Here is a 23,711-nt window from a genome sequence, read left to right on the forward strand (position 1 = left end):
GGCCCTGCCGCTCTTGCTTCCGGGGGGGTCCCTGGGGCCATCCCTAGGGCCCCTTCCGGATCTGCCTCTCTGTGACTCAAGTTCCCTTCCCGACCCCAGTCCGCTCTGGAACCAAGCAGGGTTAGCAGGTGACAATGGTAATAGTTTAATTACTGTATGTATATAGATCATTATCGCCTCTTCTGGAACAGAAGACTATTTCCTCTCTACGCTCACACCGTTCCCGACACCGAACTGGGGAAGGGTCCCCACGCTCTCCAGCTCCCGGGGATCCCCCCCCCTCCGCGTCCTGTGACCTGACACCGGGCAGTCCGGCCGGACCCCGCGGGTGAAGGGCTCACCCCCACCTCGGGCGCCAGTCGTGAGGGCTGGGCCCCCAGGTCACCCCCACGATGTCCCGCTTGGCCAAAAGCCAGGGGCTCCCACAACCTTCCCCCCAGCAGCTCACAGAGCTCAGGGAAGAGGTTTCCTTGCATCTCACCTACTGATGACAAAGGGGCTAACTCGGGAACAGCCCGAAGAGGGGCGCGGGCCAGGGCCCCGGTGTGTCAGGGAGGCGGGGACCAGGTGCTTCTCTCTGGTCACACATCGCATAGCCCAGAAGAGGAGCCTCGGGTGCCGGGAGCAGGACGGGCGTGCACACAGGTCGCTGGAGTCAGGAAGGCGCCCGTCCCGGCCGCGGCGGTGGCTTCACCGGGCGGGTGGCACGGGGGTCACAGGTGCCACTCCCATCTGGGGGTGATGGGGCCACACGTTTTGTCCCAACCCACCGGGTCTCTGATTACCCTGAGGGGTTTCTTGAAACCTCATTCGTTCATTCATTCATGCATTCATTCACTTATTCATTCATATATACACTCATTCACTCGTTTCGTTCACTTATTCGTTTGTTCACTCATTCATTCGCTCACTCATTCATTTCTTCATTCACCTGCTGGCACCCGGCCTACTGGAGAAGCTTGACCCCTGGGGACCAGGAGGAGAGGCCGGGCCCTGTCCCGGAAGGAAGGGTCCTCTCTGGTCTGAGACCGACAGAGAAGCAGCAGTTAGCAGGCCAGCGGGCAGGTCGCCGGTGTCCCCGGTGGAGGGCCCAGCCCAGGCGAGGGCCCCAGGGGCCGTGGGGGTTCCAGTGGGACCCAGTGCTCAGTGAGGACCTGACCTCTCTCTTTGCTAAATTTACCATCGGTGGCACTTAGTACACTCGCGATGTTGTGCAACCATCAATGCTATCTAGTTCCAGAACATTCCACCTCCAGCAGAGGGAAACCCTATCCCCATGAGCAGTCGCCCCCAGGCCCTGGCACCCACTGACCTACTTTCTGTCTCCGGACCTTTCACACAGAGGAAATCAAACACTTCGCGACCTGTGGGCCGTTTGGGGACAGAAGCGTCACACAGGTGGGCCGACACCAGGAGGCCTCTGTCTGGGCACGGCACTGTCACCCGTGGTCTGGGCTCCGTGCCCCACAAGGAGGCTCCCCGGAAATTCTTGCCGCCCAAACTGGGTCACAGGCCACACCCTGAAGCCGGCTTCCACACCTGCCAGCCGGCCAGGCGCCTGGCGGGGCTCAGGGGTCAGGGGTCCAGCCACGCTGTCAGTCAAGGAAACCGAGGCCCAGAATGGGCTGGAGGTGGGAAGAGGAAGTGAGGGCCACGCCCCCCACGACCTTTGCACCAGGTCAGTCCTGGATGGGGCCACGCAGGGAGTCCTTCACCGGTGACGACAGGATAATGGTGCTCCCCGTCTCCCTCGGCTGTCACCGCGGTTCCTGCCGGCAGAATCGGGGCAGGGAGGTCGCGGAAACCGCGGGGACGCACAGGGCAGGCCGCGGGGGTGAGGGTGTCGGGACAGGGCAAGGGCAGCTCCCGCTCCGGGTCTCCCCCAAGCTGCGGCTGGCCACACACCACACACGGAGGGGAGGGTGGGGGGGGGCATCAAGAGAGCCAGAGCCGGACGGTCGTCGGAGCGCGAACGGGAGACTGAACTCAGGCCCGGCCGCAGCGGGCAAGCGCTCGGTGTTGCGTCCGGGCACACGCGGCGCTCCGTAGCCAGAGAGAGGCAGCCCGGTGGCCAGAGAGTCGCTGAGGGGAAACACGAGGGTTGGGGTGGGGGGGGGAGTCTGGCTAAACAGACTTGGCAGGATTCTCACCGGCACCAGATTCCTAGGTCGAGCGCAAGGAGGAGGCCCCGTTGAAAAGGAGCTCAGCGGGGCCAGGCTAGTTTGGTCGAGGAGGCAGCCTCCGCCGGGGCAGCGGGGAGGTGACGGGAAGAGGGTAGGACTTGTGACCACGTGTGGGGCCCCCCGGATAATCCAGGGGAGGCTTCCGGCCGCAGTTTGCGGGGATGGGGACATAGTGCCCCCCTTTGGGAACCCTCATCAGGCCTCCACCGGCCGCTTCCTGAGCCGGGAAAGGACAGGATTCTGGGGTCGGGGAGCAGGGGTGGGAAGGCCCCAAGCATAGGGAGAGAGGCTCTCTTTGGGTTTGAGCCCCCACCTCCAGAAGGTTTCATGAAGGGAGGTGGGGAGAGGGAGGGGGAGGGTGCCCTGCCCCTACCCCTCATTTACCTGCTCCCCTGCGGTCAGAGCTGGTGCCACAGGGTCTTTGCACATCCTGTTTTCACTTCCCTGAACCCCTTTGTCTTATCCAAGCCTCCTCCCTCTGGCCTGCTTTGCCTAAATCACTGTGTGTCCGCTTGGACGGCCCCTCCTCCAGGAAGTTCTGGTTCCTCCACCCCCTCCCTCTACACAGGGAGGGCCAGGTACATCTTATTCTCCGCTGTGTCCCCAGTACCCCACAAGGCAGGGCCCACAGAAGGCAGGGTCCCCCTAAACGGTAGGGGAAGGAACGAATGAAAGAGGAAGGCAGGAAATCAGTGATTCGAGCCACTTGGGACAAATGGGGAAACCGAGGCCATGGGTGAGAGGGAGCCGTTACAACCCGAAGATGAAGCCCCTGGCTCTGGTCTCCAGAGGCCTCCCACCCCTGCTCCCCAACCCCGGAGGAGGGCGGCGAGGCCCTAAGAGGCAAGGGTGGGGTGGGGGGGCTCACCCAGCTGGCGAGTGGCAGAACCAGAACTCGAACCCAGGATTCTTAACCGGTGGTTCCTTATGTGTATCGGGGACTCTCTGGTGTGTGGGGGCCGGGCCCGCCCTGGGACCCTTTTGGGAAGTCCTCAGGGTCAAAATCACGCACGGGCAAAAGATCCATTCGCAAAGACGGACAGATGGATTTCACTGGAACAGAAGACAAGAGAGAACAACTCGCCTCCGGGGTGCCGGAGGCTGGGGAGGGATCGTGACGGCTAGTGGAGACAGGGCTTCTTTGTGGGGGTGATGGAATGTTCTGGAATTCGAGGGGGTGGTTGCAGAACACGGGATGCACCATATGCCAGTGAATCATTCACTTAAAAATGGCTAATTTGGGGGGCACCTGGGTGGCTCGCTCGCGGAGGCGTCCGACTTCGGCCTCGGGTCTGATCTCACGGTTCGCGGGTTCCAGCCCCCCATCGGGGTCCGCACGGACAGCGCGGAGCCTGCTTGGGGTTCTCTCTTCCTCCTCTTTCTGCCCCGCCCCGACTTGCAAGTCTCGATCGAGGTAAATAAAGAAAAACGTTAAAAAAAAAAAAAAATCTGTGGGAAGCCCAGACCGTGTGGAATTCAAACTTCAGGGTCTGTGAGTGAAATCCTTTTATTTTGTTTAATGTTTATTTATTTTTGAGAGAGAGAGAGAGAGGGACAGCGCGTGCGCAGGGGAGGGGCAGAGAGAGAGGGAGACACAGAATCCGAAGCAGGTTCCAGGCTCCCGGCTGTCGGCACGGAGCCCAACACGACGCCGTTGGTCTGTGTCTCACTTTTCAAGCCACTGCGTGGGGCCGGATGGACGGACGGACGGAGAGGTTTGGGGACTGACTTTTCTTTTTCTCTCACAAGGGGGCGCTAAAGGCCTCCGGGGCCGAAGGAGCATCTGGGGCTGGCGGGGCGGCTCCATAGGGGGCCCCCCCTGTTATTAACAGCAGCACCCCATGTGCGTGGGAGCCGTGGGCTTGGCCGGCCCTGCCCTCCTCGCTGCACCTGCTCACGACCCCGGGCGGGGACACAGGGCACGTCGCCTGCCCCCCACCTGCAGGAAAGACGGCGAGGGACCCAGCATGGCGTGGTGACCCCCCCCTCCAGTCTAAGAGGATTCATCCTCGGGGGGGCCCACTGTGCTGCCCCCAACACGCCTTTCCTTCATCCTTCGCTGCCGGCGAGGGACACAGATGGGGCCACCGTCCCTGAGGGAGGGCACGACTGGCAACACGGGGAGGTAGTGTGTTGGCCAAGAGCCGGGAGCCCGACGGGGCGGCCTTCGAAGCCGTCTGCCTCCCCTTGCAGACAGCAAGTGGCTCCGCTGTGGCCCCGCGTGGCCCCCGCGGCACCTGCCCACCGCCTTCCACGGAGGGGCCCCCACGACAGATCTGCTCGACGGAAGCAGCAGAATCGTCCACACCTCAGGACAGCGCCGCCCGAGGTGGTGGCCCCGGCCTGCTCGGCCCTGCGTAAGCGCCTGCCCTGGATGTCCAGGGGCGTCCCTGGAGCCATCTCCCCCACGGGGGCCCCCGGAGCCCCTCCCCTGCCCCACCCCGGGTGCCCACCCCTCTTGACCCTCTTCCCCGCCGCCCACTGGCTCGGCCAAGCGGCCTCTCGCCCACCTGCTGCCGTCGGCCGCGCCTGGTCCTGAAGGTGGGAGCGGACGGGCCAGATTCTGCTGGGGGAGCGAGACAGGGCCTCCGTCGAGGGCCAGGCCTCGGACGAAATCTCAACCTGGGCACGTCCCTGCCCAAGGGGGCCGCGGGCTGGAAATGGCCGGGCACAAGGCGACTCGAGACACCAGCTCCAGGCCCACGTTCCAGGGTTTCGGAACCGCTTCTCTTTCTGGGGGACACACTTCAACCCACGGGAGCCACCCTGGGTGCAAACCGCCCCCCGTTACCCCTCTGCCACCCACTGGGCCCCGGGGTCCCTCCGCTGCCGACCGGGATCCAACCAGAACGTTCTGCTCTCTCCTCCCACCGTGCCCCTGACACCCTGTGTGGAGCCCCCTCATTCGGCGGGTGAAACGCTCTGCCCGCGGTCCGGGCTCAGCCCCACGGGCCTTCCGCTTGTCCCGAATCCAAGCCTCCTGTCTTCCCGACCGACCGGTTTTCAAACTGGGGCCCGCACCGCCCCTGCTCGGGATCAGTAATTTGCTAGCACAGCTCACAGGGCAACAGCTTACTTACTAGATGACCCGTTTATTTTTTAATGTTTATTTATTTTTGAGAGACAGAGCACGAGCGGGGAAGAGGCTGAGGGAGAGGGAGACACAGAATCCGAAACAGTCGGCACAGAGCCCGACGTGGGGCTCGAACCCACGAACCGCGAGATCATGACCTGAGCCGAACGCTAAGATCAGACACTTAACCGCCTGAGCCCCCCAGGCGCCCCGAGACAAACACCAGTTTCAAACCCTTCCTCCGACGAACTTCATACACCGCAGCCAAGATCTGAGCCAACCGACGGGCGGGAGGAAGGCAACCCGTGGTTCCCATAGTCTGTCCCCCCCCAGTCAAGAAACAGGCACGACGACACGCCTACTTTGCACAAGGAAAAACCAGACGGCATCTCCAGTAACGGGGTGTCTCCAGTCTCTGTGGGTCAGGGGTCCCGACGTGGCCCGCCCGGGTCCGAGGCTCAGCGTCACCCGGGAGGCCGCGATCCAGGTGCCAGCCAGGCCTGGGTTCTACCCCACGGCTCCACTGGGGAGGGGTCCGCTCCTAGGGCCACTCACGCGGCTGGTGGGCCTTCTTCCTTGCTGGCTGCCCCTTGCCATCTGGGCCTGTGACATGGCAGCTCGCTCGTGAAAGCCAGCAAGGGACAGTCCGGCAGCAAAACGGAAGCCACAGTCTTCTGTGGCCTGATGGGGGGACGGACCTCGTCACCTCCGCTGTATTCTGGTGGTCAGAACCCCCTACTGGGCCAGCCCACCCTCGAGGAGCGATAGCAGGGGCAGAGATCAGAGCCTGCGGGCCAAGGTCAGACTCAATAACTCCGTTAGCCCCAGGCTCCGCGAAGTGCTTGCACCGGCCGGACGCCCTGGCTAGGTGTGGTGTGGCCCCAGAGGGGCTCCCCGTGGACACCCCTCCCCAGGTAGGAGGGGGCGGGGCCGAGTGTTTGCAAAGCAAGGACACCAGCCCGTTACCCTGAGGAGACGCTGGGGATCTAGGCCCGCAGCCGGGCGGACCCTGGACAAAGCGGATGTCGGTTTGTACCCGGTCTCACTACTCCCTCCTCTCCCACGTCAGGACAGACGTCGTCTCAACCCTCTGCAGCCATCGCCCAGCGCCCGCCACAGTGCCCGGAATGGGCGAGACCTGCTCAGCACTGGCTGGACGGGTGCCGCCCACCGGTCCCTGGGCCCCCGGGGGGTCTGGAGGCCATCTGGTGACATGTGGCAGACGGGTGCGGCCTGCCGACCTTACACACGTTACGCACACCAGGGCACCCCCGCCACGACCGGCTCTGTGCCACGTGACCCACGGGGCCGTGCCGCTCAGTCATCACCTTGAACCCCAAAGGGCCAGACCAGGTCCTGGGCTGGACGAGCCGGCCGTAAAGGACAGTCAGGGACGAACGGGGGAGACCCGACTGAGCTCAGCAGTCAGTGAGCTGAAATTTACTGAAATGCTAAGACTTGAGGTTGTTCACCCAAAAGAGATTAAAAAGGAGAGACGGTAAGTCGGATCTCAATGCTTTCCTTTCAGTTAAAGTAAAAACAGAACACGAATGAGGAGAGATGTGCCCCTGGGTGTAGGGCACGAGGTAATAAAAGGATAGGGCACCACTGACCCCAGAGCTCCAGCTCCCGGAAGAAAGTAAAAAGTATTCCCTTTTTGGAACCACATGCCAGACCCAGAGGCAGCAGCAGGGGGAACAAGGACCCCCCCATCCCTTCCGAGCGGACGGGGTGGACGGGGTGGCCTCTTGTCCGGCGTCCTCACGCTGGGGCCCTGGGTCCCGGCAGCATCTGAGGCGGCACAGAGGGACAGAAGGCCCCTCTGACTTCGTTCCAGCTGTCTGGAAGCTTCCATCGCAAGCGAGACCTGCCAAACCCCAAGATCAGGGCAGCCTCCGAGGCCCCCCAGGTCTGCCCTCGTCTTCCCAAAGAGCATGGGGGCAGCAGTGGAGGGGAAGAGACACGAGAGCCATGGCACTGGGTGGCCACAAGACTGGCCGCCCCGGTCGGGGCCTGAGCACAGGAAACAGCCACGTGTTGGGGAAGCGGGGCTTTATTTCCTTTAGGCACATGCACGTGTGATACACAGAGCTCGCGGACGGGTACACGGCGGGCCCCACCCCGGCGCTGGGGACGGGCCTAGGCACACGGGAGGACACCTCAGGGGGCTCCTCCCGCCCCTGGGTCAGGCTGGCCTCTGTCCGGAGAGCCTCTGTCCTCTCAGGCTACGGAGGGGCCACACAGATGTCACTCGCTTAACCCAACCCGCGGCACAAGTGCAGAGCACGCGGCCAGAGAGCCTCGTTTTGGTGAATCCGGGACCTTGGGGCACGTTCCCTGGGACGCAGGGCCCTGCTCGAGGGCGGCACCTAGTGGCGGGTGCGGGCACTGCCCCTGCAGCCCCTCCTCCACCTTCTCTGGCCCAGCGGGGATGGTTCGGCCGGACGCAGGCAGCAGGAAGCCTCAGGGGCTCGCCGGGCACTCGGGGGACACTGGGCCTTCGCAGAGCACTCTGGGGGCGACTACCCCACAATTCGGAAGGCAGCACTGGGATGGGAGGCAGGGGCGTGGCTGGGCTGTGCGGGTCATCACGTGCGCTTTGTGACAGGCGCGGCAGAGAGGAGTGAGGGGCAGCGACGGCTCCTGACCCGGCACCTGGAGCCGCCTGGGCCTCAGAGAGGGACAGACACAGCTTCTGCATCAGGGTCCCGCGTCCAGCCTCACGCCCCCTCGCCACCTGCCCCAAACCGACGCCTCAAGGGCTGAGCCATCTCCTCGGCTCGGGCCCTGGTGCCAGCTCAGCCCGGGGGGCGCAGCGAGGGCTGGGGACCGAGAGGGCCGGGTCAGAAGCTGCCTCTCGTCTCTAGAAGAGGCGGGACCTCGGCGTCCGGCAGAGGCAGGTGAGACCCCCCCCCCCCGCCCCCCCCCCCCCGCCCCCGGGGTTCCGAGCTCCAGGCCCAGGCCTTGCACGCGGCTGGCCCTGGGCCGCCTGGCCGGCTCTGTCCTGCGGTGCCGAGCGCTCGCGGGGCTCACGGGGCTCCCCAGGGGACTCTGACCCGGAAGCCGCAGGACAGAGGGGCTGAGCGGGAGGAGGGCGGCCGCTGGTTCCCGGCCCCGCGAGCACGTCCCGGCCCCGCGCCCTTCCCACCGGGGCCCTCGTCGCGGGGCTGTGGAGGGGCCGCCCGCCCGCCAGGCCCTAGCGGAGGCCGCACCCCCCGGCCTGCAGCTTCTCCTGCCCCATGGCGCACACCAGGTCCTGCACGAAGCGCATCTCGGAGGCCACCTGCTTGGCCAGGGCCTCGTAGCGGTTCTCCAGGCGGCTGAAGCGGCGCTTGAGCCCGCTGGCCCCCAGCAGGGCGCCCTTGGCCTCCTCCTGGGCCTGCCGCCGCAGGGCCTCGGTCTTGTGCAGCTCCTGCCGCAGCCGCCGCAGGTCCTGGCCGATGCTCTCGTTCTCCTCCCGGTACCAGGCCTCCTTCTCCTCGTAGATGGCCGTCAGCGCCTCGATGTCCTCGTGGAACAGGCGCCGGCTGTGCTCCAGGCCGCGCAGGCCCTCCTCCGCCGCGGCCACCTCCTCCAGCACCTTGGAGAAGCGCTCGAAGCTGACGTACGTGTTGTTGGGGGGCATGCTCGAGTGCGACTTGATGGTGTACTCCTTGAGGCGCGCCGTCTTCAGGCGCCGCCGCTCCGGCTTCCGGCCGCCGTCCTCCCGCCGCACGTTCCGCCGCCGGATCGCCTGCGGAGGGAGAGGCGGGGCCTGAGGCGGGCGGCGCCTAAACGCCTAAATAAAGTCTTACCGGCACACGGCCCCGCCCCTTCGCGGGGGGGGGGGGGCGAGGGGGGGGGCCGGGCCTGGTTCCGGCATTTCCCTGCCAGAGACCCAGGCGAAGGAGACAGGGACCGCCTGGCCCTTTACAGAAGACTGCCGCTCCCCGCCGAGAGGCCACCCCGTTCTGGAAGTTTCTGTGCAGGGAGCCGTGCCGCGTGCAGAGGGCCTGGGGACCCCACCGGGTATCACACGGAGGGGCTCCCACACCATCCCCGTGCACACCCCGCCCTCTGCCAGCCGGGTCCACTCCCCTGGGGACCCTGCCCGACACTCAGGCCTCATCACACCTGCCGTCCTGGAGAGGGAGCAGCCCTGCCCATCTCACCTTGATCCAGGAATGCTCCAGGCTCTGGGCGATGGTCATTCTTCTCCTAGAAAAGCAACCCCCCCCCCACCCTGGTTAGTCACACGCCCGCCACGTCCCGGTCCTCCCACAAGGCTGGTGGGGAGAACAGAACAGGGAAGGGGTTTTCTGGGCCCTCCCCCTGCAGCTCAGCTCCCTGCCCCCACCTCAGACGGCTCACAGACACTGGCCCCCTGGGGACGCCCCTCCAGCCGGGGGCAAGTCCCTGAAATGACCTGGGAACTACCTGCACCCTCAGAGCATCCGCTCCGATCAGCCAGCAAGGAGCCCATCAAGAGGCCTGTTGCTCTGGGGTCGTCACGCTTTCCGAGCGGTTTTGTTACGGGGGGCGGGACCTGACACTGGGTCTCGCCAACTCAGGCGCCCACAGGAGGGACAGGCAGGTGGCAAGAATGGGCGGCTCGGGCCAGGGAGGACTCTGGCCAAGAGGAGCACCTCTCTGGGAAGGAGGGCTCCCTCGGAGAAGAACCCCACACGAAGCCTACCTTCAACAGGAGTCACAGCTCTCAACCAGGATTCTCAACAAGGATCCACTCACAGCTCTTAAAGACACGGCGCAGGCCGAGCTAAGCCGTCCACAGGCCCGCTGCCAGGCCGTGCCCGACTCCCAGTGACAAGGAGGGGACAGCACGAGGATGTGCTCTCGGGGACCAGCGGCCTCCCCTGCCCGCCCCCCGCCCGCGCCCTCTGCCCGGCCAGCGCTCCTACTTGGGGTCTTTGACAAGCAGCCGGCGGATGAAGTCCTTGGCCAGCTCACTGGTGTTGCTGAAGTACTCCTCGTCGAAGTCGTAGTTCACGGCCGAGATGTTGGTCAGGGTCTCCTGCTTCGTCTCGCCCAGGAACGGGGAGGCGCCGCTCAGACTGGAAGACGGGCACGGGGCTCAGCGGCCCCTGCACTCGCCCCACCGACACGCCGCGGCCTGCGCCACCCCCCCGGGCCTCCCGCGCACCCCGGCCCCTAGCCTCCCACCACACGGCACAGAACCCTCGCGCCCAGCCTCCGACGGGGACTCAAACGAGCGGGCAGAAGTCTCTAAGGAAGCTCGAAACACGTCCCCCAAATGTTCAGCGATCAGAGGCCACACTGACAACCCGCAGGGGAATCCCGGCCGAGTGCGTCCACACACGGTCCGGGCACGGCCCGAGAGACCACACAAGGACATCGTGGGCCTTCCTGATGAGCCGCGCTGGGGGGGCCACACCACCGCCCCCGGGGGCTCTGGGCACGCGGCACTGTGACGGACAGGGAGGAGTACTCATCTGGGGGCACCCGGGGGGCTCTGTCAGTCAGGCGTCTGACTCTTGATTTCAGCTCAGGTCACGATCTCACCGTCGTGAGACGGAGCCTTGGGTGGGGGCTCTGCACCGACCGGTGGAACTCGGGATCCTCTCTCCCTGTCTCTCCCTGCCCCTCAGGTGCTCGTGCTCTCTCTCCCTCCCTCCGAGTAAACTTAACGACGACGACAAAAAGATGCCAGCGTCATGGGAAGACGGGTGAGGGGCACAGAAACCGCACTGGTTTTGTAGCTGTTTTGAAAGTCTAGCCTTTCTTCAATACTTAAGAACCTAAAACTATGAAAAGACCCATCATAAGGCACCGTCAGGGTGGATCGCTGTGCCACCTGACGAGGGAGGAAAACGCAGGGGGAGCCTGCCTGGCGCAGGGGTGGAGGCGAGGAACAATCCAAACGCGGCACCCAGGGAGTGAGGCCGGGCCAGGCTGCTGGCCAGCAGGGAGGGAGGACACACGCGGTCCCCACTCGGCCCTGCGCCAGGGGGTGTGGGCCTTCTGAACGCACACCTTTCCCTCCTGCACAAATTCATTCACCCACCCAGCCACCCAGCATCCTGCCCCAGCAGGGCCCCAGAAGAAGCAGGAGGCCCCAAGCAGGCACTCACAGGATGTAGGTGATGACACCAATGCTCCTGGAGAGAACACACGAGAAGGACAGTCAGCTCAGTGGCGGCGGTCAGCACCCCAATTCCCAGAATCTCTCAACGGCTGGGGATCCAGAAGCCCACGGCCCCCTCTCCTTCAGGGTCTGCAAGGCCTCCACCGAGGGCCTCTGTCTCTCCCGCCCTGGCGTCTCAGGGCGAGATATGAGCTCATCTGCCCACACCACCTGCCAAGGCTCAAATTGGGGGGGCTGGGGGGGTGCAGATGTGGGCTCGAAGGCGGGTTGACAAGCTCCACGAAGAGTGAGACAACCAACGTTTTGGGCTTTGAGGCTCCCAGTCTCTGCTGCCTGTTTCATTTTTAACAACGCCTTAAACACAAGAAGACCACTCGGGACCCACAGACCCGCTCTGGCCGTCGGGCCATCGTTTGCCGAGCCCCGTTCTAAGTCGACGGTCTGTCTTGCCCACACCCAGCAGATGGGCCCCATCCCCGCCTGCGGCTGTGGCCTGGCAGTGCTCACGGATGGCTGGGGGGTGCGGGTGCTTCGTCCCAGGGGCGTGGGCCAGCCCCCCACCCCCACCCCAGCCCCCCACCACTCACCACATGTCTGCCTCCAGACCCAGGGGCTCGTAGTTGACGATCTCGGGAGCTGCGGGGACCGGGAGACAGACGGCGTGGGGTCGGATGCCGGGTGCACCTGAGGCAGCCCCGGGGACGCGGCCACGGGGAGCGGGTGGCACAGCCCGCCTGCAGGGACCGCCTGGCGGGGGTGGGGGGAGGGGCAGGAGGCCGGACACCAGGGCTCGGGAGAGGACACCCGAGGGCGGGACCCAGGCCCGAGGCGCCGCACGGAGCCGTACCCACAAACTCGGGGGTGCCGAAGATGTTCTTGAACTCGTTCCCCGCCTCGATCTTGTGGGCGATGCCGAAGTCGATGAGCTTGATGCGTGGGTTGGGCACGTTCTTGTCCAGCAGCATGATGTTCTCTGGCTGCGGGCGAAGGAGGACGCCGCTGCCCAGCCGGCCCCGCACCCCCACCGGGCCCAGGCCGAGGCGGTCTGCGTCCCCCCCACCCCCGGCAGCAGCAGCCCGCGGGCGCGCTCCGAGCCGGAGCCCCTCGCCGCCCCCACGCCCCAGGTCACCCGCCCCGGCCGGGCCCCCGCTCGGCTCACCTTGAGGTCGAAGTGGGCGATGCGCTTCGAGTGCAGGTAGTGGACGCCGTCCAGGATCTGCTTGAGGAACTGGGTGGCCTCGTCCTCCGTCAGCGACTCCTTCTCCGCCAGGAAGTCGAAGAGCTCCCCGCCCGAGACCAGCTCCAGGATGAGCACCACGTCCGTCTTGTTCTCGAAGATGTCGTGCAGCGTGATGATGTTGGGGTGCCGGATCTCCCGCAGGATGTTCACCTCCCGCTCGATCTCCTCCCGGCTGACCCCCCGCCGGCTGGACGACAGGCGACGCTTCTTGATGAACTTGGCCGCGTACTCCTTCCCGGTGCCCTTCTGCCGGCATTTCCGCACAATGGCAAACTGGCCGCTGCGGGGACAGCGGAGTGAGCGGGACCCCGCGAGGGCCGGGGGGCGGGGGAGCGGGAAGGTTGCAGCTTTCCAGAACCTTCTGGGACTGCACCTCCCAGCCCCGCCCCTCCGGGAGTCCACACGGCAGGTGCAATCTGGTGGCTGCGTGGCATCTGTGTGCCACAGAAGGAAAAGGACACAGCTCGGGGTTTACGGAAGGGAGCTGGAGCCCACCGTGGGGCCAGGAGAAAGCGGGTGACAGGAGACACGCTGAGGACCCGCTCGGCGGGCCCGTGCCGCTTGGATGCGTACAGGTACTTCCGCGTGGGCAGGAGGCCAGGGGCTCGCGCCCATCACTCACCACCCTATACGCCACCTGTGTCTCAGGGGGGCAGAGGGCTGGGGCAGCCAAGAGGGGGTCTTTACTTTTAAGTGACACAATTCTATACAAACTCGACTTTCCAGCCTATTTCATCGTGTTTAAAAATCTAAGAGACAAGAAATAAGCCATTGACTTTGAAGGAGCTTCTTTTTTTTTTTCTTTTTTCAACGTTTTTTTTATTTATTTTTGGGACAGAGAAAGACAGAGCATGAACGGGGGAGGGGCAGAGAGAGAGGGAGACACAGAATCGGAAACAGGCTCCAGGCTCCGAGCCATCAGCCCAGAGCCTGACGCGGGACTCGAACTCACGGACCGCGAGATCGTGACCTGGCTGAAGTCGGACGCTTAACCGACTGCGCCACCCAGGCGCCCCTGAAGGAGCTTCTTACACAACCGGCCAAGTAAAAGGCACGCACCCATTTTCAAGCTGACAAAGAGAGGACAAGGGACTGGAGCCCGCGCCCACAGAAACAGGCTGGCGGTTCCCCGAGAGGTTAAGCACCGGTTCCAGGCGCCTCGGCAATCCCGCCCCAGGTGTCCCCCCAGGAGGAAGGACAACACGAATCCACAGAGAAGCGTGAACACAAACCCTACGTCAGCAGGATTCACGAGAGCCTAAAGGGGGACACAACCTGTCCACCACACAGGCACAAGTCCCTCCGCCACCAGCAGGAGCGAGGCGCCCGCCCCCGCCGCCCCGCGGACGGACCCCGAACACGCGACGCTCAGGGAGGGAACCGGCCACGAGAGGCCACGCGGGGGTGTGAGTCCGCGGGTGTGAAACGCCCAGAACGGGCTCCTCCACGGACGGGGAGGGGGCTCGTGGGGGCCGGGGGCGGGAGTGACTGCTGATGGGGACGGGGCTTCTTTTTAGGGTGATGGAATGTTCTGGAATTACTTGGAGAGATGGCTGCAAAACCCGGTGAATACACCGACGACCACTCACTTGCACACTTGAAAGGGGTGAACTGCACAGTATGTGAATTACATCTCAAGACAGCCGCTACGAAAAGAGAGACAGAAAGCCTATTCGGGGCACTCTGGGGAGCTGTCCAACGTCCAAATTATTCTGCTATCCAGGAACTTAGTTACATGAACTTACTTTAACTCAAGAGCTGACTGAAAAAGGCCAGACAGCAAGTATTTTTAGCCTTACGGGCCATGTGGTTTCTGTCATAATTCTTGTGTGTTTTTACAACCTTTCAAAAAAAAAATAAAGAACCATTCCAGGCTCCCAGGCAGGCAGGACCACACTAGGCTGGGCCGGATTTGGCCCGAAGGCCACAGTTTGCTGAGTCCACGTCAGCGGGGACCAATTCCAAGACAGAAAGTACACGTTCCAGACAGAAAACTTCACGGCACCTCCAGGGCTCGAGAGAAAACAGGCTACATGAGATCTCGGGGAGATGAGGGAGAGAGTGCAGAGGAAGGAAGGGCAGAGACGGGGGCGGCCAGGCCCTCTGAAGCTGGCGACGGCAGAGGGAGGGCAGGCCGGCCAGAACGACCCTGGGAACAGACAGAGGTTGGGGCGCCTTTGCCAAGCCAACACGGACCTCAAAAAGACCGAGGGACCCAACCGGGGCTGTCCGGTAAGCGGACCTACCCACGGTGGCGTCACAGATGTGCTCTACGCACACACACTTGGAAGATGGGTGAAGTTCAAGGTGGGTCAGTGGGAGGCGCAAAATTAATACTGACGCGGCGGGCTGAACAACAGTCCCTCCAAAGACACCCACGTCCAAATCCCCAGAACCTGTAAATACAGCACTCTCACGACAAAAGGGACCTTGCAGGAGGGAGCAAGCCAAGGCCCCTGAGACCCTGGAGGTGATCCTCGGTGCCCGGGGGGGGGGGGCCCAGCGTCCTCAAGAGGTCCTCACAGGAAGAAGGCAGAGAGACGGGTGGACCCCACGCTGCTGGCCACTGAGGACGGAGGAGCGGCCGAGAGCCAAGGCTGTGGCATCGCTGGAAGCCGGAAAAGGCCGGAGAGGGGTCTCCCCAGGCCCGTTTTAGACTCCTGACTTCCAGCCCTTCTAGGCCACTGAATCACGGTGAGTTGTTACAGTGCTGACGGGAGACTCAAGCACTGATCTGAGAGCCAAGTGCACGGGTCAGCCGAGAAAGGCAAAGCGTTCCTGATCAGGCCTCGCCCCGTGCCCCCTGATCTGCCACAGCAGTCCCTTGGGACATTATGCTCCTGCCCCCCCCCCATGTCTCCACTAACACTCCCCCCACCCGAAACGCCTGCCCCTCTCCTCTGCCTGCACCCGCCCAGCTAATTCCTCCAGGCCCACCTCCCGTCCCACCACAACTCCCCCATGGTAATGACATCAGATGCCCAACATGCACCACGTAGCGTGCCAAGTGCTGGACCTGTGGCCTCATTTTCAAATACAAGGACTGTTTTTTCCCTGCTTTGCTTTTTTTTTTTTTAAGTTCATTTTAAGAGAGAAAGAGTGTGTGTGAGCGGGGAAGGGGTGGGGAGGAGGGACAGGCAGACAGACAGACAATCCCAAGCAGGCCCCATGTGGCAGCACAGAGCATGATGCAGGGCTCGAACCCACGAACCGTGAGATCATGAGCCAAAACCGAGTTGGATGCTTAACTGGCTGTGCCATCCAGGCGCCCTTCCCCTGCTGTATCTAAGCGGAGCCAACAAATGGAGACGAGTCAGGCAGAGCTCATGGGAACAGGAAGAAAGACACTACTAAAGGGTGAACCGTGTCCCCCAAAAGCCCATGTGTCAGCCCTAACCCCCAGCACGTCAGAATGGGACTATCCAGAGACAGGGCCTTTCTAAAGAGGTGGTTAAATTAAAATGAGCTCACAGTGGGGGCGCCTGGGGGGCTCAGTCGATTGAGCATCCAACTTCGGCTCAGGTCGTGATCTCGCAGTCCGTGGGTTCGAGCCCCGCGTCGGGCTCTGTGCTGACAGCTCGGAGCCTGGAGCCTGCTTCGGATTCTGGGTCTCCCTCTCTCTCTGCCCCTCCCCCACTTGCGCTCTGTGTCTCTCTTTCTCTCTCTCTCAGAAATAAACATTTAAAACACAACAACAAAAAAAAAATGAGCTCACAGGAGTGGACCTGAATCCAATCTGACCGGTGTCCCTGTAAGAGGGGAGTAGGACACAGATGCACAGACAGACGCACAGCCCTATGAAGCCACAGGGAGAAGGTGGTTGTCTGCACGCCCAGGAGAGACAGCTCAGGAGGAACCAGCCCTGCCGACGCCTTGATCTTCAGACTCCCCGCCTCCAGCGCTAGGAAAGCACAACTGCCTGCTGCCCCCAGTCACACTACCGGGCCGCGCGAGCCGATACGGGCACAAACGCCACTCCACGAGGCAGAAGCCAGAGCGAAGTCCACACCTGTCGACCCACAGACTAAGTCATTTCTCGAGACCATCAACGTGAACTCCAGCTAGGAAGAAAGAATCCCCCGACCCCTCCCAAAGACACACACACATACAAACTTGCTTCCGGGTCATTTGTCCCCATGGCCCCTGGGACAAGAAAAGGTGGCCCTGCTTTACTCATGGTCCTCGTCAGCATGGTGAGGCCCAGGAGCTAATTTGCCAAGACGGTTAGCGGTGACACCGGGGGAGACACAGCTGGGCTGCGGGCCCCGCCTTCAGGGGTGCCAACCGAGCAGGGGACAGGAAGCTGTCTGGGGCACAAGGACGCACACTCTTTCCAACGTGCAGGGCCACAAGTCGCTGGGACACCTAATGGGCCCGTCCCAGCGTGGGCAGGTGGAAGCCAAATAAATGCCCGCCTCTGGTTCCAGCCCGCCTGGCCTTTGCAGGGCCTGGTCTCCAGACCCGAAGCCCACCTGGCCACTCGCGGTCCGCATGGCCTTGGGCAAGCTGCTTCCCTCCTCTCAGCCCCCGCTTCCTCATACAGTGGGGATGACGACCACGCCCCCCTTGTGAGCGACATCTATAATTTATACAAACTGCACCACAGCCTGTGCGGCATCCGGTGCCTAATTCCTCATTTCATGTTATCTCCAAGCACCTTCCGGATCGTTACATACAGCGGCGCTGTCCCAGATGACAGCCACCGGCCACACGGTGGCCCGCCAAGCCGGTCCAAATGGAGATGTGGAGCACCAGGGGTGGCTCAGTCGGTTGAGGTTCTGACTCTTGATTTTGGCTCAGGTCACAATCTCCCGGTTTGAGATCGAGCCCCGTGTCCTGCCCCAGTTCTGGGCTGGCAGCGTGGGTCCTGGTTGGGGTTCTGTCTCTCCTCTCTGCCCCTCCCTCCCTCCCTCCCTCCCCCAAAGTAAATAAATAAATATTTTTAAAAAAACGAAAAACTGAGATGTGTTGTCAGCTTCTAGAAACACACCAGATTTCAAAGGCTTCATAGAAAAACAGCGGTAGAATTTTTCCTTCGTAATTTTTACCGCACAAGCAAAAAGGTCATACTTCGATCTATCGGCTTAAACAAAATGTATTAAAATTACTAAAATTGACACAGCCACTACCAAATTTCAATATACTTCCTACGTGGCGAACATTATACAGGTTGCCTGGCTCTTTTTTCTTTTTTGTTGTTCTAATTTTTTTTTAATGTTTTTATTTATTTTTGAGAGAGAGAGACAGAGTACAAGCTGGGGAGGGGCAGAGACAGAGGGAGACACAGAATCCGAAGCAGGCTCCAGGCTCTGAGCTGTCTTTGCGCAGGGCCCGACGCGGGGCTCGAACTCACGGACCGCGAGATCGTGACCTGAGCTGAAGTCGGAGGCTTCACCGACAGAGCCGCCCTGACGCCCCTGCCTGGCTCTTTGTTAATGGCTGCATAATATTCCATCTACGGGGGCGGTGGTTCCGTGGCAGCCACTGAAGAGGCTCCCCGTCCTTTGTCCATATAAATCCCTACAGCGACTCTCCCTGTTCTCAGGCCACGGGGTCCGCACGCGTACACATTCCCACTGAATCAATTCCCAACAGAGCAAATAGTGGATTAAGGGGAATATACACAGGACGTGTATATTTCTTTCATATTTCCTTCGGACTTCTGCCGAGCCACCCTCGGGAGGAGGTCCTAACACATTTTCAACAAGAATGAGGTTTGGGGGAGGAGGGGGGGAGCTCCGTTCTCTACCACTCTGTTAAGGAAATTCCTAAAGGAGGGATTTCAGAATCCCAAACAGGCCTGAAATACTTTTTCAGCCAAGGCCTGATGCACGGCTCAGTTATTTACATTCCCTTTTGGTGACATCATAGGGCTGGTCAGCAGTGAACTCACCAAATAAGGTCTGAGGCTCCGGCAAGAAAAAAAAAAAAGGATGATGTCTGGCTAGTCCAAGGCAGGGGTGCTCCCGGGGGACAGGAAATCAGCTGCCTGGCTGGAACGGGAAACCTCCTCTCTTTCCCACAAGAATGCTAACCAACTGGCAGGGATGTGGGCCCAGACAGGGGGCCTCTCCTGGAAACGTGCAAGGGAATCGGTCACCTCCCTCAAGAAAGGATTAAACAGAGGGACAGACCTTTACCACCTACCGCTCTCTCTCACGCCACACGGCAGGCACTGTTAGGGGCTCCATGTGCTTGATGATATTTTTCCCCAAGGGAAAGGCACAGAGAATGTCAGAGAAAGAATTTGTGGACGGGGCCGCCTGACCCCAGAGCCTAAATTCCTTCCACCAGCACACGGCACTGACTCATCCCGTCTTGGAGGGTAGGAAAGAGGACAGGAGGGGAGACGCCATCCAGAAAACCCCGCAACGCCTCCCTCCTGCCCCCGAGGCCCGCGCAGAGCTCACCTGCCTAGCTCCTCCCCCATCTCATAGTAGTCCTCCACATCTTCCTGCCTGAATGTTGACATGGTGGCCGGTCGGCCTTCCGGTGCCTTCCCCTCCAGTGAAAGGCCGGAGACACGGTCTCAGGGAGTCCCTTAGCTGTGACCCTGGAGGAGATAGGGCAATAGGGAAGACGTGAGATGCCAGCCATTTCTCCTAGGGAAGAACAACCTGCCCCCCACCCACTCCCCAAGATAAGTTCCACGCTCCTCACAGAAGGCACATGCATGTGGCGGGCGGGGTACTTTCCTGTGTTCGAGCACTTACACACCCCACCCCCCAAAAGGGTGGCAACCCCACCGTGCCACCTTGGCCCCGTAACTCCGCCAGACCCAGACCTCTGGCTTCCCACACACTGCCCCAGCCTTTCTCTGACTCTCCTTCCTAGGTTTCTCCCAACCTGCTCAGCCAAAGCCCACCCCTACGTTCCTGCAAGTTCCCCCACACTCGTCACACCCCCAAAGCCAGGGGCTCCCTCACTCCTACCCAATTTGCTAAGGTGCTCCAGTCCCGACACCCACCTCCCTGCCCATCAGCCACGTTATCCCCTCCTCGGCCTCACCCATTCCCCCCACAAGCCCCCTGACCGCCCCAGATCTCCTAAGACCTTGCGCGGCCGTGTGCTTCCCCCCAGTCCTGAAATCCTCAGGAACTGAACAATGGCTTCCAAGTCCCTGCAAGGTCCCTGCCCGTCCTTGCCTCCCGCTGACGTCCACCGCCCCAAGGAGACTAACTCTTCCCCGCTCCTCCCAGGCATCCCTCCAGGTACCAGAGGCTCCCCAGCCCGTCTCCCCGGCCACATCTGAGTCTCCTCCGTTGTCCTCTCCCCCAACCTTCGCACACGCTCTAGGGCAGGCCCCTCCAAGGTCTCTCCCAGCCCCAACGACCCCGCTCCGGCGTCCCCCAGGCCGCCACGCCCCTCGAGAGCCCGGACCCAGTCCTTTCCCCGGCCCGCTTATCCCAGGGGTCTCCAGACGTCCCCCCAATGGCCCCCGAAGCGCCGCCTCGGCCTCCCCAGCCCGCCGGCCACGGGCCGCGCCCGCTCCGCACCCTCCGCGGCTCCGCGCCCCGGGCCGGCCCTCTGCCGCGCTGGCCACCGCCGCCCTCTCCAGCCCAGCCACCGCGGCCGCCGGGACGCGCCGACCTGCGTGACGTCACCGCGCCCGCCGGGGCCCGCCCTCGGGAGGCGGGGCCCGCCGCCCATTGGTCAGCGCGCCCGCCGCTCGTGACGTCCCGCCCCACCCGCTGCCTCCCAGGCCCCGCCCGCTGGCGTTCGGGCCCCCGAACCCGGATGCCGCCTCGCCACTGGCCGCCAGGCTCGTCGTCACGCAGCACATTGGCTGCAACTGACGTCGGTCACACTTAGGAAGTCGGAAGGCCGACTTCCGGCCCCCGGGCTGCCCCACCCGCTGTCCTCTGACCCGGGTCCTGAAGCTGAGAGGTGCGGTGCTGAAATCCTGCGTCCCTCTTCCTGCCCTTCCTTGAGCACAAGATACGCGAACGCAAAGCCCAGCTCCCGCCTGGCCGCTCGCGGCCGCTTTAGTCCCTGAGTCGCAGCTTCCTCCTCTGTGAAATGTTACCCTCATTCCAAATACACAAAAATGCAAATGAGGCCAGTCCGGTGTCCCCTGTCGTGCTTGATCCTTGACTCCCATGGTTTCCCGATAGGTGCTACAACAGCTAGTTAGTACGTACCAAACTATGTTACTATTTCTCCCGTTCTACAGATGGGGAAGCTGAGACCCAGAGAGGTTAAGTAACCCACCCAAAGTCAAACAGCCAGTAGACGGCAAAGCCGAGATTCATTCCCGGAAAGACCCGAACCCAAAGCCACTGCTGAACCACTGCAGATGCCACCTGACAAAAGACCCCGTCTTTTGACTTTCCCCAACCACCCTGACCTCAGGCCATTACCATCGTCTTCTGATTGAATCGTTACATCTTACATTAGTCTGGTACACTTGTCACCGCTGGAGAACCAACAGTAACACATTATCCTAACCAAGTCCACACTTTATTCAGATTTGCTTTCCCTAATGTCCTTTCTCTGCCTCAGAATCCCATCCAGGACCCCCCGTGATATTTAGTCCTTAGAGTCCTCTGGCTGTGAGCTTCTCACACTTTCCTTTTTTGAGGACTTTGGTGGCAGTTTCAAGGAGTACCGGCCAGGTATTTTGTAGAACGTCCCTCAACTGAATTTGTCTGGTGTGGTTTTCGGACACTGGGGTGATGGGTCTTAGGGAGGAAGACCACAGAGGTCAAGTGCCCTTCCCATGACACCTTAACACGGCTCCAGAATACCAACAGGACATCACTGTTGATGTTGACCTGGTTCTAGATAGTGTCTGTCAGGTTGCTCCAGAACACGTTCTTCTTTCTCCCTTTCCCACACTGCCTTCTTTGTAAGTTACTTATGCAAAGCCCGTACTTAGGAGTTGGGACATCATTTTTCTTGGGGTGAAAAAAAAGGCCTGACAAGCTATAGGAAATTAGACTTGGGCACGTGGCAGACATTTTCTCACAAATGAACAAATCAAACGTCTCTGGGGCACCTGGGTGGCTCAGTCGGTGAAGCATCCGATTTCAGCTCAGGTCATGATCTCACAGTTCGTGAGTTTGAGCCCCATGTCAGGCTCTGTGCTGACCGCTCGGGAGCCCGGAACTGTTTCAGATCTTGTGTCTCCCTCTCTCTTGGACCCTGCCCTGCTCAAGCTCTATCTCAAAAATAAATGTTAAAAAAAAAAACAACAAAAAAAAAAACAAAAAACGGGGGGGGGGGGGGGGCGGGGCGCCTGGGTGGCTCAGTTGGTTAAGCGTCTGACTTCAGCTCATATCATCATCTGTTTGTGGGTTTGAGCCCCGCATCAGGCTCTTGTGCTATTAGCTCAGAGCCTGGAGCCTGCTTTGGATTCATTCTGTGTCTCCCTCTCTCTCTGCCCGTCCCCAACTTGCACTCTTTTTCTCTCAAAAATAAACATTAAAAAAAATAAATAATAAATAAATAAATGTTAAAAAAAATTGTTTTTTTAAAGTCACTCTTGATTTCGGCTCAGGTCACGACCTCATGGTTCGAGGGTCTAAGCACCATGTCGGGACTCCATGCTGGCAGTGCAGAGCCTACTTGGGATTCTCCAAACTTAAACCAAAACCGTCACTTTAAGGGAAACAAGTGACCGTATTTGTTGCCAATGGTAAATTCGAGCTTTTAAGCAAAAAATTAAAAATCTCAAAACTTGCTTGACCGTTTCCTGATAGCCAGCACTTCTCTGATGAAATCGCGGTTAACGAATGTGACCTTTCGATATTCTTTAGTGAAATGTGCCAACAGCTGTTAGAGCAGCCAACTTGGTATATGCTATTATTTCCCAGTAACCAAGCCATGAGGTCACGAAATCGTGCAGAGGGGAAAGGACACTTTCAAAGCGCAAGATGGGCCAGTGGTGTTTAGCGTAACAGTATGAAAAGCTCCTTACCGTGGTTCCAGATACCACACTGTAATTACTCTTTAAGAATTACCCCCGGTTGGGGCGCCTGGCGGGGGGGGGGGGGGGCCTCAGTCCTGACCTGGAGCAGCCAGAAGAATCACACAAAATCAGTACAATGAAAACAGCGAACAACACACACAGACACACAGACACCCACTTGCGACACGTCAATGCTTGGGTGTGATTACAGACCTCACGTTGCCAGGTCGGCCCCTGCAAGTGGAATTTCACATTTGACAGAAAATGCACGCAGACAGAGGTGCAGGATTAGCGAGCCAAGGACCACAGGTGGCGTATGAATTTATAGTCGGTTTAAACTTAAAACACACTTCAAGTTTCTATTTACGACAGTGGTGTCTTTGACAAAATTACTCGATATTAAAAATGTGCAAAACTAAATGCCACGTGGCATCCCGGGTCGGACCCTGAAACAGCGTAGAAAACTTCCACGAAAACCAAGACCACCACTGGTCACTTAGCACATTTCTATAACATCTTTGCAAACTTTTCTGTAAGTATAAAACTATTCAAAAACAAGCGTAGCTTATAAAACTGCACAAAATACTCGCGTGCGTGTCAAGCACATTGTTTTGAAGTAACGTTTCCCAAAGTGAATGACCTTTGCTGTTGGAAGGTGCTGGGGTCCGAGACTGAACCAGACAACTCACACGTGCGGTGCTGTCCCATGCAGTCTTGACATCCATCATCCCAGGCTCCTTCTAAATGCTGATGGGGTCCCCTACGCTGGTGACCCAGAATACCTCCCAAACTTCCACAGCGGCTCCCCACAGGGCAGCGTCACTGTTGAAACAACGTATCCCGGATGTTCCTTATGCAAGAGCCACTGGTTAGTAGGAAGATATTAGTCCTACGCTGCCTAAGATTTCATGTTTAAGGTTAAAAGTCTAATGCCCAATATTACTTTTTCTGAACAGCCATCCAGCGACCTGGCGGCAGACCGTTCTGTGGTGTCCCCTCGCTGCAGTCACGTCCGAGCCGACCACGATGGAGAAGGCAGCTCCGGTCCCATCAGACCACAGCAGTGGATTTACAAGGTCACCGAGTCAGGGCCCATTTCAAGCGCCCAGCAGGCAGGGGGCCATGGTGGGCGGCTGTCCCCCTGCACGGGGTAGGTGTGAGGCTCCACCATCATGGCGTGTCCCACTGGACAACAGATGTGA

General features: G+C 60.8%; 1 protein-coding gene across 1 annotated transcript; it reads right to left on the reverse strand.

Annotated features, from left to right (window-relative positions):
• Positions 1 to 8,174: 8,174 nt before the first annotated feature.
• On the reverse strand, positions 8,175 to 20,213 carry DAPK3 (death associated protein kinase 3). The gene is made up of 9 exons (XM_078443631.2): positions 20,096 to 20,213; positions 19,010 to 19,152; positions 12,519 to 12,879; positions 12,207 to 12,336; positions 11,947 to 11,995; positions 11,346 to 11,372; positions 10,155 to 10,307; positions 9,408 to 9,453; positions 8,175 to 8,989 (listed from the first exon to the last, which is right to left on the reverse strand). Exons 2-9 carry the CDS (start codon positions 19,069 to 19,071, stop codon positions 8,453 to 8,455), a joined length of 1,365 nt encoding a protein of 454 aa, XP_078299757.1. The 5' UTR covers positions 19,072 to 19,152; positions 20,096 to 20,213; the 3' UTR covers positions 8,175 to 8,452.
• Between the last annotated feature and the right edge of the window lie 3,498 nt (positions 20,214 to 23,711).

This window comes from Panthera onca, chromosome A2 (genome assembly GCF_046562875.1).
Source record: "Panthera onca isolate mPanOnc1 chromosome A2, mPanOnc1 haplotype 2, whole genome shotgun sequence".
Lineage (NCBI taxonomy): Eukaryota > Metazoa > Chordata > Mammalia > Carnivora > Felidae > Panthera > Panthera onca.

What these genes read in the sequence shown, in the direction of transcription:
- DAPK3 (XM_078443631.2), bottom strand. Translation starts at nt 19,071, where the DNA reads ATGTCAACATTCAGGCAGGAAGATGTGGAGGACTACTATGAGATGGGG. An exon ending in GGTCTGGAGGCAGACATGTG is followed by an intron (nt 11,373 to 11,946) that starts GTGAGTGGTGGG and finishes TGTTCTCTCCAG; the next exon opens with GAGCATTGGTGTCATCACCT. An exon ending in CTGCTTGTCAAAGACCCCAA is followed by an intron (nt 9,454 to 10,154) that starts GTAGGAGCGCTG and finishes TTGCTTTTCTAG; the next exon opens with GAGAAGAATGACCATCGCCC.